This window comes from Heterodontus francisci, chromosome 26 (genome assembly GCF_036365525.1).
Source record: "Heterodontus francisci isolate sHetFra1 chromosome 26, sHetFra1.hap1, whole genome shotgun sequence".
NCBI classification, from domain to species: domain Eukaryota; kingdom Metazoa; phylum Chordata; class Chondrichthyes; order Heterodontiformes; family Heterodontidae; genus Heterodontus; species Heterodontus francisci.
In genome coordinates this window covers 75,834,482-75,856,423 of record NC_090396.1, presented here as the reverse complement: position 1 = coordinate 75,856,423, position 21,942 = coordinate 75,834,482, and the positions used below count along the sequence as shown (strand labels likewise).

General features: G+C 38.7%; 1 protein-coding gene across 1 annotated transcript in view; it reads right to left on the bottom strand.

The window, feature by feature from the left end:
* The window catches only part of LOC137384478 (ras-associating and dilute domain-containing protein-like), a 215,555-nt gene that overhangs the window by 99,390 nt on the left and 94,223 nt on the right, over positions 1 to 21,942 (bottom strand). Inside the window, exon 12 of the mRNA XM_068058615.1 lies at positions 3,869 to 4,013. Within this exon, the coding sequence (XP_067914716.1) occupies positions 3,869 to 4,013 (145 nt within the window). The remainder of the gene's footprint in view (positions 1 to 3,868; positions 4,014 to 21,942) is intronic.

Below are 21,942 nucleotides of genomic sequence, written 5' to 3'. Positions count from 1 at the left end.
TGTGGTCTCTTCAGACTACTAGCAAAGATCGGATGTCCACCAAAGCTACTAAGTATCATCACCTCATTCCATGACAATATGAAAGGCACAATTCAGCATAGCGGCACCTCGTCAGACCCCTTTCCTATCCTGAGTGGCGTGAAACAGGGCTGTGTTCTCGCACCTACACTGTTTGGGATCTTCTTCTCCCTGCTGCTCTCACATGCGTTCAAGTCTTCAGAAGAAGGAATTTTTCTCCACACAAGATCAGGGGGCAGGTTGTTCAACCTTGCCCATCTAAGAACTAAGACCAAAGTACGGAAAGTCCTCATCAGGGAACTCCTCTTTGCTGACGATGCTGCATTAACATCTCACACTGAAGAGTGCCTGCAGAGTCTCATCGACAGGTTTGCGGCTGCCTGCAACGAATTTGGCCTAACCATCAGCCTCAAGAAAACGAACATCATGGGACAGGACGTCAGAAATGCTCCATCCATCAATATCGGCGACCACGCTCTGGAAGTGGTTCAAGAGTTCACCTACCTAGGCTCAACTATCACCAGTAACCTGTCTCTAGATGCAGAAATCAACAAGCGCATGGGAAAGGCTTCCACTGCGATTTCCAGACTGGCCAAGAGTGTGGGAAAATGGCGCACTGACACGGAACACAAAAGTCCGAGTGTATCAAGCTTGTGTCCTCAGTACCTTGCTCTATGGCAGCGAGGCCTGGACAACGTATGTCAGCCAAGAGCGACGTCTCAATTCATTCCATCTTCGCTGCCTCTGGAGAATCCTTGGCATCAGGTGGCAGGACCGTATCTCCAACACAGAAGTCCTCGAGGGGGCCAACATCCACAGCTTGTACACACTACTGAGTCAGCAGCGCTTGAGATGGCTTGGCCATGTGAGCCACATGGAAGATGGGAGGTTCCCCAAGGACACATTGTACAGCGAGCTCGCCACTGGTATCAGACCCACCGGCCGTCCATGTCTCTGCTTTAAAGACGTCTGCAAACGCGACATGAAGTCCTGTGACATTGACAAGTTGTGGAAGTCAGTTGCCAGCGATCGCCAGAGCTGGCGGGCAGCCATAAAGGCGGGGCTAAAGTGTGACAAGTCGAAGAGACTTAGCAGTTGGCAGGAAAAAAGACAGAAGCGCAAGGAGAGAGCCAACTGTGTAACAGCCCCGACATCCAATTTTATCTGCAGCACCTGTGGAAGAGTCTGTCACTCTAGAATTGGCCTTTATAGCCACTCCAGACACTGCTTCACAAACCACTGACCACCTCCAAGCGCTTACCCATTGTCTCCCGAGACAAGGAGGCCAAAGAAGAAGATGATAAGGATTTTCTTCAGCCGGGCAGCTCCAGCCGTCCCGAGCCACACAGTTGGGGTGGGGAGGGAGCCCCTTTTGTGCAGGATGGCAGATAAACACAAGAGCAATACAGGGGCTCCCTATAGAATTTGGACGCCCCACCCCTGGATCTTCCGGTGCCTCCTCCCTCCCCCAACAGTCCAAACAACCAACAGTTCTCTGGTGCTCCAACACCCACGTCTCCAAAATGACTTGCAGGTCACCTTAGTCCTTGAATAAAATACAACAGTTCCACAGTTAAGTTGTAAATACAGCTCTCTCCACTCTGCTGTCTCCTCTCCAGTTATTCCACTCTCTCCTCTCCAGTTACAGTCGCAACAACACAGGTGCAGCTGCTCCCCCTGATTGCAGGCACGAAATGCTTCCCAAATTGCCCAGCCAATCCCAGTGCTGTACCTGTCCTGGGAGTGTTTGATGGGGACAGTGTAGAGGGAGCTTTACTCTGTATCTAACCCCGTTTTTTTTTTTTTTTCTTTTTTTTTGTACCTGTCCTGGGAGTGTTTGATGGGGACTGTGTAGAGGGAGCTTTACTCTGTATCTAACCCCGTTTTTTTTTTTGCTCTGGTGTCTGTGGTGTGGCCAATGGGTCAGAGGTTGACCTTTCACCCACTAGGATCAACTGCAGCTCGAGACACTGTGGTTGATCAAGGTCTCCTTTCTCTGCTGGGGAATTGGGCAGGGCAGTCGGTCTACCTCTGTCCTGGGAGTGTTTGATGGGGACAGTGTAGAGGGAGCTTTACTCTGTATCTAACCCCGTGCTGTGCCTGTCCTGGGAGTGTTTGATGGGGACAGTGTAGAGGGAGCTTTACTCTGTATCTAACCCCGTTTTTTTTTTTGATGGGGACAGTGTAGAGGGAGCTTTACTCTGTATCTAACCCCTGTGCTGTGCCTGTCCCGGGAGTGTTTCTGCTTTAACACTGGTGATCTAAACTGACCAAGAAAAATAGTCTACATCCTAAAACAAGAAAAAACTTTATTATTGATAAAGCTGATTGCTTTGTTCCCAGGAGTGGTTCCCAAGGAGAATTTTGAGCCAGGTGGGAAATGCTTGGGAAGAAACCTGTGTTTGGAGTTTCTGCATCCGGTTGAGTGATGGGGGATGTGTAATAACAGGAGGATATTTGAGCTGCAACTCCCCTACATCTCAAAAGTTGTTTCCTGTTGTCAAAGAAGCCAAAATGCAGACTCTGGGCTGTAGATAGGGCAGCCTGACAATGGCTATCAAATCTGTGCTCTGTTGATGACATCACTGCAGGCTGTGTGCAAGATTAAAGGAATACTGACATTAATCAGCAACATTCCTTTAACCTGCTCTCACTAACTCTGACCACTTGTGAATAGTCAAAGGATTCAGCAAACTGGATTCACCAACATTCAATTGGAATTGAGCTCATTGTGACTGATTGATACCTGGGAGCCAGGCCCAGGTGGATGGGGGATATTTCCCGTCAGATACCTCCCGTACCGCTGTCTCCCGCCTGTATCTGATGGCACTGGGTCAAATGAGTTTGGGGAAAAAAATACAGTTTCTCCTTCAATTGAAGCACAAGATTCCCAAGGTCCAGCAGTAACATGATAAGCTCATTCAGACCAGACGCCAGGCATCAGTGTGGGAATTGGAAAGGATAACAATGGGGGACAGGAAGAATGCTTTCTTACTGAGGCAGTGATGGGGAATAACAGGGAAATAATAACTGAGAGAGATTACTGGGGGGGAAAAAAATCACTTCAGTCCCTCTGGTCAGCCCCAGAGGTTGATAATAACAATACACAGCTCATAATCTACATCCCTCAACTGAATAGAGTGAGCTTTACTCTGTATCTAATCCCCTTTTTCTTTTTCAGAGGGTACTGACAGTAGTTGCTGGGATGGTCCGAAGGAGGATGTGGGGGTGGGGGGGGAGCAGATGGTGGAAAAGCTAGCCTCTGGGAGTGTTTGATGGGGACAGTGTAGAGGGAGCTTTACTCTGTATCTAACCCCGTGCTGTCCCTGTCCTGGGAGTGTTTGATGGGGACAGTGTAGAGGGAGCTTTACTCTGTATCCAACCCCCGTGCTGTCCCTGTCCTGGGAGTGTTTGATGGGGACAGTGTAGAGGGAGCTTTACTCTGTATCTAACCCCCGTGCTGTCCCTGTCCTGGGAGTGTGTGATGGGGACACTGTAGAGGGAGCTTTACTCTGTATCTAACCCCCGTGCTGTACCTGTCCTGGGAGTGTTTGATGGGGACACTGTAGAGGGAGCTTTACTCTGTATCTAACCCCCGTGCTGTCCCTGTCCTGGGAGTGTTTGACGGGGACAGTGTAGAGGGAGCTTTACTCTGTATCTAACCCAGTGCTGGACCTGTCCTGGGAGTGTTTGATGGGACTGTGTAGAGGGAGATTAAAAGATTGGAGGGAGCCCACCGAACCAGAACATTGAATGCCTGAAATGGAACAGATTCATCTCCCAAATTAATGAGCTCAATAAACATTGGTGTATAAAACATGTGAGGTGTTCTATCCAAAGATGTGCTTGCCTGTTCTCAGTGCTGCGTGCTGGTCCTCGGAGACTGGGCTCCACATAGGCGGGCAAGGCTGGCCTGGCTTGTACTCTCTCAGCATATGATGGAGCTGGGATGGGTTCAGACTGACAAAATCATTGCACAGAGACCTCCAGTTAGCCTGCAGAAGAAAGGAAATGCTCATCATAGTTACACGTCGGAGTGTGTTCACATGGGGGTGGTGAACAGTGAGTGCAAACACACACAGGGTGCAGATATTAACCTGATACAGCGGTCCGCACGTCTTCACTGAGTGCCTGCTGCGCAATAAACAGGGACTTCATCTCAATGATTCTCTCAGGCCAGAATAGCAGCATGGTTTGGGGACTGGGGGAGAAGGCTGGCGGGTGGGGATGGCTGTGGGGGAGGGGGGTGAGGGAAGGGGAGAGGGAGGCGTAGGGATTGGGGTAGGGGACAGGCTGGGACTGGGAGCTGGGGTTGGGGCTGACAGTGACACAGGCCTTCACTGAGAAACAATGGCTCCTATTACCTTTTGGGAGCAGCACCCGCCCAGTGCGTGGTCAGTGCCCACCCAGCAAGCACACAGCTCCAGTCCAGTGTCCTCCTGTTACACTCTGTGATGTTGCACCTTCAATGCCTCAATTCCCTCAGGCAGTGAGTGCAGTGGAAATGGAACGTTCAGAGGTGACTGGATCGAGTGACTGGGCTGTTCCTCAGTTGAGGGAAGTGCGGGAATGTATTTGTGATGAGGTCAGTGTGACAGTTTCCCGATGACAGCATCCCTCACCTTCCTTTCAAAAACAGATTCACACAGCAACCCCCAAATATAAAATAAACAGATTCACACAGCAACCCCCAAATATAAAATAAACAGGTTCATACAGCAACCCCCAAATATAAAATAAACAGATTCACACAGCAACCCCCATGTGTAAAATAAACAGATTCACACAGCAACCCCCAAATATAAAATAAACAGATTCACACAGCAACCCCCAAATATAAAATAAACAGATTCACACAGCAACCCCCATGTGTAAAATAAACAGGTTCACACAGCAACCCCCAAATATAAAATAAACAGATTCACACAGCAACCCCCAAATATAAAATAAACAGATTCACACAGCAACCCCCAAATATAAAATAAACAGATTCACACAGCAACCCCCATGTGTAAAATAAACAGATTCACACAGCAACCCCCAAATATAAAATAAACAGATTCACACAGCAACCCCCAAATATAAAATAAACAGATTCACACAGCAACCCCCATGTGTAAAATAAACAGATTCACACAGCAACCCCCAAATATAAAATAAACAGATTCACACAGCAACCCCCAAATATAAAATAAACAGATTCACACAGCAACCCCCATGTGTAAAATAAACAGATTCACACAGCAACCCCCAAATATAAAATAAACAGATTCACACAGCAACCCCCAAATATAAAATAAACAGATTCACACAGCAACCCCCATGTGTAAAATAAACAGGTTCACACAGCAACCCCCAAATATAAAATAAACAGATTCACACAGCAACCCCCAAATATAAAATAAACAGATTCACACAGCAACCCCCAAATATAAAATAAACAGATTCACACAGCAACCCCCAAATATAAAATAAACAGATTCACACAGCAACCCCCATGTGTAAAATAAACAGATTCACACAGCAACCCCCAAATATAAAATAAACAGATTCACACAGCAACCCCCAAATATAAAATAAACAGATTCACACAGCAACCCCCATGTGTAAAATAAACAGATTCACACAGCAACCCCCAAATATAAAATAAACAGATTCACACAGCAACCCCCAAATATAAAATAAACAGATTCACACAGCAACCCCCATGTGTAAAATAAACAGATTCACACAGCAACCCCCAAATATAAAATAAACAGATTCACACAGCAACCCCCATGTGTAAAATAAACAGATTCACACAGCAACCCCCAAATATAAAATAAACAGATTCACACAGCAACCCCCATGTGTAAAATAAACAGATTCACACAGCAACCCCCAAATATAAAATAAACAGGTTCACACAGCAACCCCCATGTGTAAAATAAACAGATTCACACAGCAACCCCCAAATATAAAATAAACAGATTCACACAGCAACCCCCAAATATAAAATAAACAGATTCACACAGCAACCCCCAAATATAAAATAAACAGATTCACACAGCAACCCCCAAATATAAAATAAACAGATTCACACAGCAACCCCCATGTGTAAAATAAACAGATTCACACAGCAACCCCCAAATATAAAATAAACAGATTCACACAGCAACCCCCAAATATAAAATAAACAGATTCACACAGCAACCCCCAAATATAAAATAAACAGATTCACACAGCAACCCCCAAATATAAAATAAACAGATTCACACAGCAACCCCCAAATATAAAATAAACAGATTCACACAGCAACCCCCAAATATAAAATAAACAGATTCACACAGCAACCCCCAAATATAAAATAAACAGATTCACACAGCAACCCCCAAATATAAAATAAACAGATTCACACAGCAACCCCCAAATATAAAATAAACAGATTCACACAGCAACCCCCAAATATAAAATAAACAGATTCACACAGCAACCCCCAAATATAAAATAAACAGATTCACACAGCAACCCCCAAATATAAAATAAACAGATTCACACAGCAACCCCCAAATATAAAATAAACAGATTCACACAGCAACCCCCAAATATAAAATAAACAGATTCACACAGCAACCCCCAAATATAAAATAAACAGATTCACACAGCAACCCCCATGTGTAAAATAAACAGATTCACACAGCAACCCCCAAATATAAAATAAACAGATTCACACAGCAACCCCCAAATATAAAATAAACAGATTCACACAGCAACCCCCAAATATAAAATAAACAGAATCACACAGCAACCCCCAAATATAAAATAAACAGATTCACACAGCAACCCCCATGTGTAAAATAAACAGATTCACACAGCAACCCCCAAATATAAAATAAACAGATTCACACAGCAACCCCCAAATATAAAATAAACAGATTCACACAGCAACCCCCAAATATAAAATAAACAGATTCACACAGCAACCCCCATGTGTAAAATAAACAGATTCACACAGCAACCCCCATGTGTAAAATAAACAGATTCACACAGCAACCCCCATGTGTAAAATAAACAGATTCACACAGCAACCCCCAAATATAAAATAAACAGATTCACACAGCAACCCCCAAATATAAAATAAACAGATTCACACAGCAACCCCCATGTGTAAAATAAACAGATTCACACAGCAACCCCCAAATATAAAATAAACAGATTCACACAGCAACCCCCAAATATAAAATAAACAGATTCACACAGCAACCCCCATGTGTAAAATAAACAGATTCACACAGCAACCCCCAAATATAAAATAAACAGATTCACACAGCAACCCCCAAATATAAAATAAACAGATTCACACAGCAACCCCCAAATATAAAATAAACAGATTCACACAGCAACCCCCATGTGTAAAATAAACAGATTCACACAGCAACCCCCAAATATAAAATAAACAGATTCACACAGCAACCCCCATGTGTAAAATAAACAGATTCACACAGCAACCCCCATGTGTAAAATAAACAGATTCACACAGCAACCCCCAAATATAAAATAAACAGATTCACACAGCAACCCCCAAATATAAAATAAACAGATTCACACAGCAACCCCCAAATATAAAATAAACAGATTCACACAGCAACCCCCAAATATAAAATAAACAGATTCACACAGCAACCCCCAAATATAAAATAAACAGATTCACACAGCAACCCCCAAATATAAAATAAACAGATTCACACAGCAACCCCCAAATATAAAATAAACAGATTCACACAGCAACCCCCAAATATAAAATAAACAGAATCACACAGCAACCCCCAAATATAAAATAAACAGATTCACACAGCAACCCCCAAATATAAAATAAACAGATTCACACAGCAACCCCCAAATATAAAATAAACAGATTCACACAGCAACCCCCAAATATAAAATAAACAGATTCACACAGCAACCCCCAAATATAAAATAAACAGATTCACACAGCAACCCCCAAATATAAAATAAACAGATTCACACAGCAACCCCCAAATATAAAATAAACAGATTCACACAGCAACCCCCAAATATAAAATAAACAGATTCACACAGCAACCCCCAAATATAAAATAAACAGATTCACACAGCAACCCCCAAATATAAAATAAACAGATTCACACAGCAACCCCCATGTGTAAAATAAACAGATTCACACAGCAACCCCCAAATATAAAATAAACAGATTCACACAGCAACCCCCATGTGTAAAATAAACAGATTCACACAGCAACCCCCAAATATAAAATAAACAGATTCACACAGCAACCCCCAAATATAAAATAAACAGATTCACACAGCAACCCCCAAATATAAAATAAACAGATTCACACAGCAACCCCCAAATATAAAATAAACAGATTCACACAGCAACCCCCATGTGTAAAATAAACAGATTCACACAGCAACCCCCAAATATAAAATAAACAGGTTCACACAGCAACCCCCATGTGTAAAATAAACAGATTCACACAGCAACCCCCAAATATAAAATAAACAGATTCACACAGCAACCCCCAAATATAAAATAAACAGATTCACACAGCAACCCCCAAATATAAAATAAACAGATTCACACAGCAACCCCCATGTGTAAAATAAACAGATTCACACAGCAACCCCCAAATATAAAATAAACAGATTCACACAGCAACCCCCATGTGTAAAATAAACAGATTCACACAGCAACCCCCAAATATAAAATAAACAGGTTCACACAGCAACCCCCATGTGTAAAATAAACAGATTCACACAGCAACCCCCAAATATAAAATAAACAGATTCACACAGCAACCCCCAAATATAAAATAAACAGATTCACACAGCAACCCCCAAATATAAAATAAACAGATTCACACAGCAACCCCCAAATATAAAATAAACAGATTCACACAGCAACCCCCAAATATAAAATAAACAGATTCACACAGCAACCCCCATGTGTAAAATAAACAGATTCACACAGCAACCCCCAAATATAAAATAAACAGATTCACACAGCAACCCCCAAATATAAAATAAACAGATTCACACAGCAACCCCCATGTGTAAAATAAACAGATTCACACAGCAACCCCCAAATATAAAATAAACAGATTCACACAGCAACCCCCATGTGTAAAATAAACAGATTCACACAGCAACCCCCAAATATAAAATAAACAGATTCACACAGCAACCCCCAAATATAAAATAAACAGATTCACACAGCAACCCCCATGTGTAAAATAAACAGATTCACACAGCAACCCCCAAATATAAAATAAACAGATTCACACAGCAACCCCCAAATATAAAATAAACAGATTCACACAGCAACCCCCAAATATAAAATAAACAGATTCACACAGCAACCCCCAAATATAAAATAAACAGATTCACACAGCAACCCCCAAATATAAAATAAACAGGTTCACACAGCAACCCTCAAATATAAAATAAACAGATTCACACAGCAACCCCCAAATATAAAATAAACAGATTCACACAGCAACCCCCAAATATAAAATAAACAGATTCACACAGCAACCCCCAAATATAAAATAAACAGGTTCACACAGCAACCCTCAAATATAAAATAAACAGATTCACACAGCAACCCCCATGTGTAAAATAAACAGATTCACACAGCAACCCCCAAATATAAAATAAACAGATTCACACAGCAACCCCCAAATATAAAATAAACAGATTCACACAGCAACCCCCAAATATAAAATAAACAGATTCACACAGCAACCCCCAAATATAAAATAAACAGATTCACACAGCAACCCCCAAATATAAAATAAACAGATTCACACAGCAACCCCCAAATATAAAATAAACAGATTCACACAGCAACCCCCAAATATAAAATAAACAGAATCACACAGCAACCCCCAAATATAAAATAAACAGATTCACACAGCAACCCCCAAATATAAAATAAACAGATTCACACAGCAACCCCCAAATATAAAATAAACAGATTCACACAGCAACCCCCAAATATAAAATAAACAGATTCACACAGCAACCCCCAAATATAAAATAAACAGATTCACACAGCAACCCCCAAATATAAAATAAACAGATTCACACAGCAACCCCCAAATATAAAATAAACAGATTCACACAGCAACCCCCAAATATAAAATAAACAGATTCACACAGCAACCCCCATGTGTAAAATAAACAGATTCACACAGCAACCCCCAAATATAAAATAAACAGATTCACACAGCAACCCCCCAAATATAAAATAAACAGATTCACACAGCAACCCCCAAATATAAAATAAACAGATTCACACAGCAACCCCCAAATATAAAATAAACAGATTCACACAGCAACCCCCAAATATAAAATAAACAGATTCACACAGCAACCCCCAAATATAAAATAAACAGATTCACACAGCAACCCCCAAATATAAAATAAACAGATTCACACAGCAACCCCCAAATATAAAATAAACAGATTCACACAGCAACCCCCAAATATAAAATAAACAGATTCACACAGCAACCCCCAAATATAAAATAAACAGATTCACACAGCAACCCCCAAATATAAAATAAACAGATTCACACAGCAACCCCCAAATATAAAATAAACAGATTCACACAGCAACCCCCAAATATAAAATAAACAGGTTCACACAGCAACCCTCAAATATAAAATAAACAGATTCACACAGCAACCCCCAAATATAAAATAAACAGATTCACACAGCAACCCCCAAATATAAAATAAACAGATTCACACAGCAACCCCCATGTGTAAAATAAACAGATTCACACAGCAACCCCCAAATATAAAATAAACAGATTCACACAGCAACCCCCATGTGTAAAATAAACAGATTCACACAGCAACCCCCAAATATAAAATAAACAGAATCACACAGCAACCCCCAAATATAAAATAAACAGATTCACACAGCAACCCCCAAATATAAAATAAACAGATTCACACAGCAACCCCCATGTGTAAAATAAACAGATTCACACAGCAACCCCCAAATATAAAATAAACAGATTCACACAGCAACCCCCAAATATAAAATAAACAGATTCACACAGCAACCCCCAAATATAAAATAAACAGATTCACACAGCAACCCCCATGTGTAAAATAAACAGATTCACACAGCAACCCCCAAATATAAAATAAACAGAATCACACAGCAACCCCCAAATATAAAATAAACAGAATCACACAGCAACCCCCAAATATAAAATAAACAGATTCACACAGCAACCCCCAAATATAAAATAAACAGAATCACACAGCAACCCCCAAATATAAAATAAACAGATTCACACAGCAACCCCCAAATATAAAATAAACAGATTCACACAGCAACCCCCAAATATAAAATAAACAGATTCACACAGCAACCCCCAAATATAAAATAAACAGATTCACACAGCAACCCCCAAATATAAAATAAACAGATTCACACAGCAACCCCCAAATATAAAATAAACAGATTCACACAGCAACCCCCATGTGTAAAATAAACAGATTCACACAGCAACCCCCAAATATAAAATAAACAGATTCACACAGCAACCCCCAAATATAAAATAAACAGATTCACACAGCAACCCCCATGTGTAAAATAAACAGATTCACACAGCAACCCCCAAATATAAAATAAACAGATTCACACAGCAACCCCCATGTGTAAAATAAACAGATTCACACAGCAACCCCCAAATATAAAATAAACAGATTCACACAGCAACCCCCAAATATAAAATAAACAGATTCACACAGCAACCCCCAAATATAAAATAAACAGATTCACACAGCAACCCCCAAATATAAAATAAACAGGTTCACACAGCAACCCTCAAATATAAAATAAACAGATTCACACAGCAACCCCCAAATATAAAATAAACAGATTCACACAGCAACCCCCAAATATAAAATAAACAGATTCACACAGCAACCCCCAAATATAAAATAAACAGATTCACACAGCAACCCCCAAATATAAAATAAACAGATTCACACAGCAACCCCCAAATATAAAATAAACAGATTCACACAGCAACCCCCAAATATAAAATAAACAGATTCACACAGCAACCCCCAAATATAAAATAAACAGATTCACACAGCAACCCCCAAATATAAAATAAACAGATTCACACAGCAACCCCCATGTGTAAAATAAACAGATTCACACAGCAACCCCCATGTGTAAAATAAACAGATTCACACAGCAACCCCCAAATATAAAATAAACAGATTCACACAGCAACCCCCATGTGTAAAATAAACAGATTCACACAGCAACCCCCATGTGTAAAATAAACAGATTCACACAGCAACCCCCAAATATAAAATAAACAGATTCACACAGCAACCCCCATGTGTAAAATAAACAGATTCACACAGCAACCCCCAAATATAAAATAAACAGATTCACACAGCAACCCCCAAATATAAAATAAACAGATTCACACAGCAACCCCCAAATATAAAATAAACAGATTCACACAGCAACCCCCAAATATAAAATAAACAGGTTCACACAGCAACCCTCAAATATAAAATAAACAGATTCACACAGCAACCCCCAAATATAAAATAAACAGATTCACACAGCAACCCCCAAATATAAAATAAACAGATTCACACAGCAACCCCCATGTGTAAAATAAACAGATTCACACAGCAACCCCCATGTGTAAAATAAACAGATTCACACAGCAACCCCCAAATATAAAATAAACAGATTCACACAGCAACCCCCATGTGTAAAATAAACAGATTCACACAGCAACCCCCAAATATAAAATAAACAGATTCACACAGCAACCCCCAAATATAAAATAAACAGATTCACACAGCAACCCCCAAATATAAAATAAACAGATTCACACAGCAACCCCCAAATATAAAATAAACAGGTTCACACAGCAACCCTCAAATATAAAATAAACAGATTCACACAGCAACCCCCAAATATAAAATAAACAGATTCACACAGCAACCCCCAAATATAAAATAAACAGATTCACACAGCAACCCCCAAATATAAAATAAACAGGTTCACACAGCAACCCTCAAATATAAAATAAACAGATTCACACAGCAACCCCCAAATATAAAATAAACAGATTCACACAGCAACCCCCAAATATAAAATAAACAGATTCACACAGCAACCCCCATGTGTAAAATAAACAGATTCACACAGCAACCCCCAAATATAAAATAAACAGATTCACACAGCAACCCCCAAATATAAAATAAACAGATTCACACAGCAACCCCCATGTGTAAAATAAACAGATTCACACAGCAACCCCCAAATATAAAATAAACAGATTCACACAGCAACCCCCATGTGTAAAATAAACAGATTCACACAGCAACCCCCAAATATAAAATAAACAGATTCACACAGCAACCCCCAAATATAAAATAAACAGATTCACACAGCAACCCCCAAATATAAAATAAACAGATTCACACAGCAACCCCCAAATATAAAATAAACAGGTTCACACAGCAACCCTCAAATATAAAATAAACAGATTCACACAGCAACCCCCAAATATAAAATAAACAGATTCACACAGCAACCCCCAAATATAAAATAAACAGATTCACACAGCAACCCCCAAATATAAAATAAACAGATTCACACAGCAACCCCCAAATATAAAATAAACAGGTTCACACAGCAACCCCCATGTGTAAAATAAACAGGTTCACACAGCAACCCCCAAATATAAAATAAACAGATTCACACAGCAACCCCCATGTGTAAAATAAACAGATTCACACAGCAACCCCCAAATATAAAATAAACAGATTCACACAGCAACCCCCAAATATAAAATAAACAGATTCACACAGCAACCCCCAAATATAAAATAAACAGATTCACACAGCAACCCCCATGTGTAAAATAAACAGATTCACACAGCAACCCCCAAATATAAAATAAACAGATTCACACAGCAACCCCCAAATATAAAATAAACAGATTCACACAGCAACCCCCAAATATAAAATAAACAGATTCACACAGCAACCCCCAAATATAAAATAAACAGATTCACACAGCAACCCCCAAATATAAAATAAACAGGTTCACACAGCAACCCTCAAATATAAAATAAACAGATTCACACAGCAACCCCCAAATATAAAATAAACAGATTCACACAGCAACCCCCAAATATAAAATAAACAGATTCACACAGCAACCCCCAAATATAAAATAAACAGGTTCACACAGCAACCCTCAAATATAAAATAAACAGATTCACACAGCAACCCCCATGTGTAAAATAAACAGATTCACACAGCAACCCCCAAATATAAAATAAACAGATTCACACAGCAACCCCCAAATATAAAATAAACAGATTCACACAGCAACCCCCAAATATAAAATAAACAGATTCACACAGCAACCCCCAAATATAAAATAAACAGATTCACACAGCAACCCCCAAATATAAAATAAACAGATTCACACAGCAACCCCCAAATATAAAATAAACAGATTCACACAGCAACCCCCAAATATAAAATAAACAGATTCACACAGCAACCCCCATGTGTAAAATAAACAGATTCACACAGCAACCCCCCAAATATAAAATAAACAGATTCACACAGCAACCCCCAAATATAAAATAAACAGAATCACACAGCAACCCCCAAATATAAAATAAACAGATTCACACAGCAACCCCCAAATATAAAATAAACAGATTCACACAGCAACCCCCATGTGTAAAATAAACAGATTCACACAGCAACCCCCAAATATAAAATAAACAGATTCACACAGCAACCCCCAAATATAAAATAAACAGATTCACACAGCAACCCCCATGTGTAAAATAAACAGATTCACACAGCAACCCCCAAATATAAAATAAACAGATTCACACAGCAACCCCCAAATATAAAATAAACAGATTCACACAGCAACCCCCATGTGTAAAATAAACAGATTCACACAGCAACCCCCAAATATAAAATAAACAGATTCACACAGCAACCCCCAAATATAAAATAAACAGATTCACACAACAACCCCCAAATATAAAATAAACAGATTCACACAGCAACCCCCAAATATAAAATAAACAGATTCACACAGCAACCCCCAAATATAAAATAAACAGATTCACACAGCAACCCCCAAATATAAAATAAACAGATTCACACAACAACCCCCAAATATAAAATAAACAGATTCACACAGCAACCCCCAAATATAAAATAAACAGATTCACACAGCAACCCCCAAATATAAAATAAACAGATTCACACAGCAACCCCCAAATATAAAATAAACAGATTCACACAGCAACCCCCAAATATAAAATAAACAGATTCACACAGCAACCCCCAAATATAAAATAAACAGATTCACACAGCAACCCCCAAATATAAAATAAACAGATTCACACAGCAACCCCCATGTGTAAAATAAACAGATTCACACAGCAACCCCCAAATATAAAATAAACAGATTCACACAGCAACCCCCAAATATAAAATAAACAGATTCACACAGCAACCCCCAAATATAAAATAAACAGATTCACACAGCAACCCCCATGTGTAAAATAAACAGATTCACACAGCAACCCCCAAATATAAAATAAACAGATTCACACAGCAACCCCCAAATATAAAATAAACAGATTCACACAGCAACCCCCATGTGTAAAATAAACAGATTCACACAGCAACCCCCAAATATAAAATAAACAGATTCACACAGCAACCCCCAAATATAAAATAAACAGATTCACACAGCAACCCCCATGTGTAAAATAAACAGATTCACACAGCAACCCCCAAATATAAAATAAACAGATTCACACAGCAACCCCCAAATATAAAATAAACAGATTCACACAACAACCCCCAAATATAAAATAAACAGATTCACACAGCAACCCCCAAATATAAAATAAACAGATTCACACAGCAACCCCCAAATATAAAATAAACAGAATCACACAGCAACCCCCAAATATAAAATAAACAGATTCACACAGCAACCCCCAAATATAAAATAAACAGATTCACACAGCAATCCCCAAATAGAAAATAAACAGATTCACACAGCAACCCCCAAATAGAAAATAAACAGATTCACACAGCAACCCCCAAATATAAAATAAACAGATTCACACAACAACCCCCAAATATAAAATAAACAGATTCACACAGCAACCCCCAAATATAAAATAAACAGATTCACACAGCAACCCCCAAATATAAAATAAACAGAATCACACAGCAACCCCCAAATATAAAATAAACAGATTCACACAGCAACCCCCAAATATAAAATAAACAGATTCACACAGCAATCCCCAAATAGAAAATAAACAGATTCACACAGCAACCCCCAAATATAAAATAAACAGATTCACACAGCAACCCCCAAATATAAAATAAACAGATTCACACAGCAACCCCCAAATATAAAATAAACAGAATCACACAGCAACCCCCAAATATAAAATAAACAGATTCACACAGCAACCCCCAAATATAAAATAAACAGATTCACACAGCAACCCCCAAATATAAAATAAACAGATTCACACAGCAACCCCCATGTGTAAAATAAACAGATTCACACAGCAACCCCCAAATATAAAATAAACAGATTCACACAGCAACCCCCAAATATAAAATAAACAGATTCACACAGCAACCCCCATGTGTAAAATAAACAGATTCACACAGCAACCCCCAAATATAAAATAAACAGATTCACACAGCAACCCCCAAATATAAAATAAACAGATTCACACAGCAACCCCCAAATATAAAATAAACAGATTCACACAGCAACCCCCAAATATAAAATAAACAGATTCACACAGCAACCCCCAAATATAAAATAAACAGATTCACACAGCAACCCCCATGTGTAAAATAAACAGATTCACACAGCAACCCCCAAATATAAAATAAACAGATTCACACAGCAACCCCCAAATATAAAATAAACAGATTCACACAGCAACCCCCATGTGTAAAATAAACAGATTCACACAGCAACCCCCATGTGTAAAATAAACAGATTCACACAGCAACCCCCAAATATAAAATAAACAGATTCACACAGCAACCCCCAAATATAAAATAAACAGATTCACACAGCAACCCCCATGTGTAAAATAAACAGATTCACACAGCAACCCCCAAATATAAAATAAACAGATTCACACAGCAACCCCCAAATATAAAATAAACAGATTCACACAGCAACCCCCAAATATAAAATAAACAGATTCACACAGCAACCCCCAAATATAAAATAAACAGATTCACACAGCAACCCCCAAATATAAAATAAACAGATTCACACAGCAACCCCCAAATATAAAATAAACAGATTCACACAGCAACCCCCAAATATAAAATAAACAGATTCACACAGCAACCCCCAAATATAAAATAAACAGATTCACACAGCAACCCCCATGTGTAAAATAAACAGATTCACACAGCAACCCCCCAAATATAAAATAAACAGATTCACACAGCAACCCCCAAATATAAAATAAACAGATTCACACAGCAACCCCCAAATATAAAATAAACAGATTCACACAGCAACCCCCAAATATAAAATAAACAGATTCACACAGCAACCCCCAAATATAAAATAAACAGATTCACACAGCAACCCCCAAATATAAAATAAACAGATTCACACAGCAACCCCCAAATATAAAATAAACAGATTCACACAGCAACCCCCAAATATAAAATAAACAGATTCACACAGCAACCCCCAAATATAAAATAAACAGATTCACACAGCAACCCCCAAATATAAAATAAACAGATTCACACAGCAACCCCCAAATATAAAATAAACAGATTCACACAGCAACCCCCAAATATAAAATAAACAGATTCACACAGCAACCCCCAAATATAAAATAAACAGAATCACACAGCAACCCCCAAATATAAAATAAACAGATTCACACAGCAACCCCCAAATATAAAATAAACAGATTCACACAGCAACCCCCATGTGTAAAATAAACAGATTCACACAGCAACCCCCAAATATAAAATAAACAGATTCACACAGCAACCCCCAAATATAAAATAAACAGATTCACACAGCAACCCCCATGTGTAAAATAAACAGATTCACACAGCAACCCCCAAATATAAAATAAACAGATTCACACAGCAACCCCCAAATATAAAATAAACAGATTCACACAGCAACCCCCAAATATAAAATAAACAGGTTCACACAGCAACCCCCAAATATAAAATAAACAGGTTCACACAGCAACCCCCAAATATAAAATAAACAGATTCACACAGCAACCCCCAAATATAAAATAAACAGATTCACACAGCAACCCCCATGTGTAAAATAAACAGATTCACACAGCAACCCCCAAATATAAAATAAACAGATTCACACAGCAACCCCCAAATATAAAATAAACAGATTCACACAGCAACCCCCATGTGTAAAATAAACAGATTCACACAGCAACCCCCAAATATAAAATAAACAGATTCACACAGCAACCCCCAAATATAAAATAAACAGATTCACACAGCAACCCCCATGTGTAAAATAAACAGATTCACACAGCAACCCCCAAATATAAAATAAACAGATTCACACAGCAACCCCCATGTGTAAAATAAACAGATTCACACAGCAACCCCCAAATATAAAATAAACAGATTCACACAGCAACCCCCAAATATAAAATAAACAGATTCACACAGCAACCCCCATGTGTAAAATAAACAGATTCACACAGCAACCCTCAAATATAAAATAAACAGATTCACACAGCAACCCCCAAATATAAAATAAACAGATTCACACAGCAACCCCCATGTGTAAAATAAACAGATTCACACAGCAACCCCCAAATATAAAATAAACAGATTCACACAGCAACCCCCATGTGTAAAATAAACAGATTCACACAGCAACCCCCAAATATAAAATAAACAGATTCACACAGCAACCCCCAAATATAAAATAAACAGATTCACACAGCAACCCCCAAATATAAAATAAACAGGTTCACACAGCAACCCCCAAATATAAAATAAACAGATTCACACAGCAACCCCCATGTGTAAAATAAACAGATTCACACAGCAACCCCCAAATATAAAATAAACAGATTCACACAGCAACCCCCAAATATAAAATAAACAGATTCACACAGCAACCCCCATGTGTAAAATAAACAGATTCACACAGCAACCCCCATGTGTAAAATAAACAGATTCACACAGCAACCCCCAAATATAAAATAAACAGATTCACACAGCAACCCCCAAATATAAAATAAACAGATTCACACAGCAACCCCCAAATATAAAATAAACAGATTCACACAGCAACCCCCATGTGTAAAATAAACAGATTCACACAGCAACCCCCATGTGTAAAATAAACAGATTCACACAGCAACCCCCAAATATAAAATAAACAGATTCACACAGCAACCCCCAAATATAAAATAAACAGATTCACACAGCAACCCCCAAATATAAAATAAACAGATTCACACAGCAACCCCCATGTGTAAAATAAACAGATTCACACAGCAACCCCCAAATATAAAATAAACAGATTCACACAGCAACCCCCATGTGTAAAATAAACAGATTCACACAGCAACCCTCAAATATAAAATAAACAGATTCACACAGCAACCCCCAAATATAAAATAAACAGATTCACACAGCAACCCCCAAATATAAAATAAACAGGTTCACACAGCAACCCCCAAATATAAAATAAACAGATTCACACAGCAACCCCCATGTGTAAAATAAACAGATTCACACAGCAACCCCCAAATATAAAATAAACAGATTCACACAGCAACCCCCAAATATAAAATAAACAGATTCACACAGCAACCCCCAAATATAAAATAAACAGATTCACACAGCAACCCCCAAATATAAAATAAACAGGTTCACACAGCAACCCCCAAATATAAAATAAACAGATTCACACAGCAACCCCCAAATATAAAATAAACAGATTCACACAGCAACCCCCAAATATAAAATAAACAGATTCACACAGCAACCCCCAAATATAAAATAAACAGATTCACACAGCAACCCCCATGTGTAAAATAAACAGATTCACACAGCAACCCCCAAATATAAAATAAACAGATTCACACAGCAACCCCCAAATATAAAATAAACAGATTCACACAGCAACCCCCATGTGTAAAATAAACAGATTCACACAGAAACCCCCAAATATAAAATAAACAGATTCACACAGCAACCCCCAAATATAAAATAAACAGATTCACACAGCAACCCCCAAATATAAAATAAACAGATTCACACAGCAACCCCCAAATATAAAATAAACAGATTCACACAGCAACCCCCATGTGTAAAATAAACAGATTCACACAGCAACCCCCAAATATAAAATAAACAGATTCACACAGCAACCCCCATGTGTAAAATAAACAGATTCACACAGCAACCCCCAAATATAAAATAAACAGATTCACACAGCAACCCCCAAATATAAAATAAACAGATTCACACAGCAACCCCCAAATATAAAATAAACAGATTCACACAGCAACCCCCAAATATAAAATAAACAGATTCACACAGCAACCCCCATGTGTAAAATAAACAGATTCACACAGCAACCCCCAAATATAAAATAAACAGATTCACACAGCAACCCCCAAATATAAAATAAACAGATTCACACAGCAACCCCCAAATATAAAATAAACAGATTCACACAGCAACCCCCAAATATAAAATAAACAGATTCACACAGCAACCCCCAAATATAAAATAAACAGATTCACACAGCAACCCCCAAATATAAAATAAACAGATTCACACAGCAACCCCCAAATATAAAATAAACAGATTCACACAGCAACCCCCATGTGTAAAATAAACAGATTCACACAGCAACCCCCAAATATAAAATAAACAGATTCACACAGCAACCCCCATGTGTAAAATAAACAGATTCACACAGCAACCCCCAAATATAAAATAAACAGATTCACACAGCAACCCCCAAATATAAAATAAACAGATTCACACAGCAACCCCCAAATATAAAATAAACAGATTCACACAGCAACCCCCAAATATAAAATAAACAGATTCACACAGCAACCCCCAAATATAAAATAAACAGATTCACACAGCAACCCCCAAATATAAAATAAACAGATTCACACAGCAACCCCCAAATATAAAATAAACAGATTCACACAGCAACCCCCATGTGTAAAATAAACAGATTCACACAGCAACCCCCAAATATAAAATAAACAGATTCACACAGCAACCCCCAAATATAAAATAAACAGATTCACACAGCAACCCCCATGTGTAAAATAAACAGATTCACACAGCAACCCCGAAATATAAAATAAACAGATTCACACAGCAACCCCCAAATATAAAATAAACAGATTCACACAGCAACCCCCAAATATAAAATAAACAGATTCACACAGCAACCCCCAAATATAAAATAAACAGAATCACACAGCAACCCCCATGTGTAAAATAAACAGATTCACACAGCAACCCCCATGTGTAAAATAAACAGATTCACACAGCAACCCCCATGTGTAAAATAAACAGATTCACACAGCAACCCCCAAATATAAAATAAACAGATTCACACAGCAACCCCCAAATATAAAATAAACAGATTCACACAGCAACCCCCAAATATAAAATAAACAGATTCACACAGCAACCCCCAAATATAAAATAAACAGAATCACACAGCAACCCCCATGTGTAAAATAAACAGATTCACACAGCAACCCCCATGTGTAAAATAAACAGATTCACACAGCAACCCCCATGTGTAAA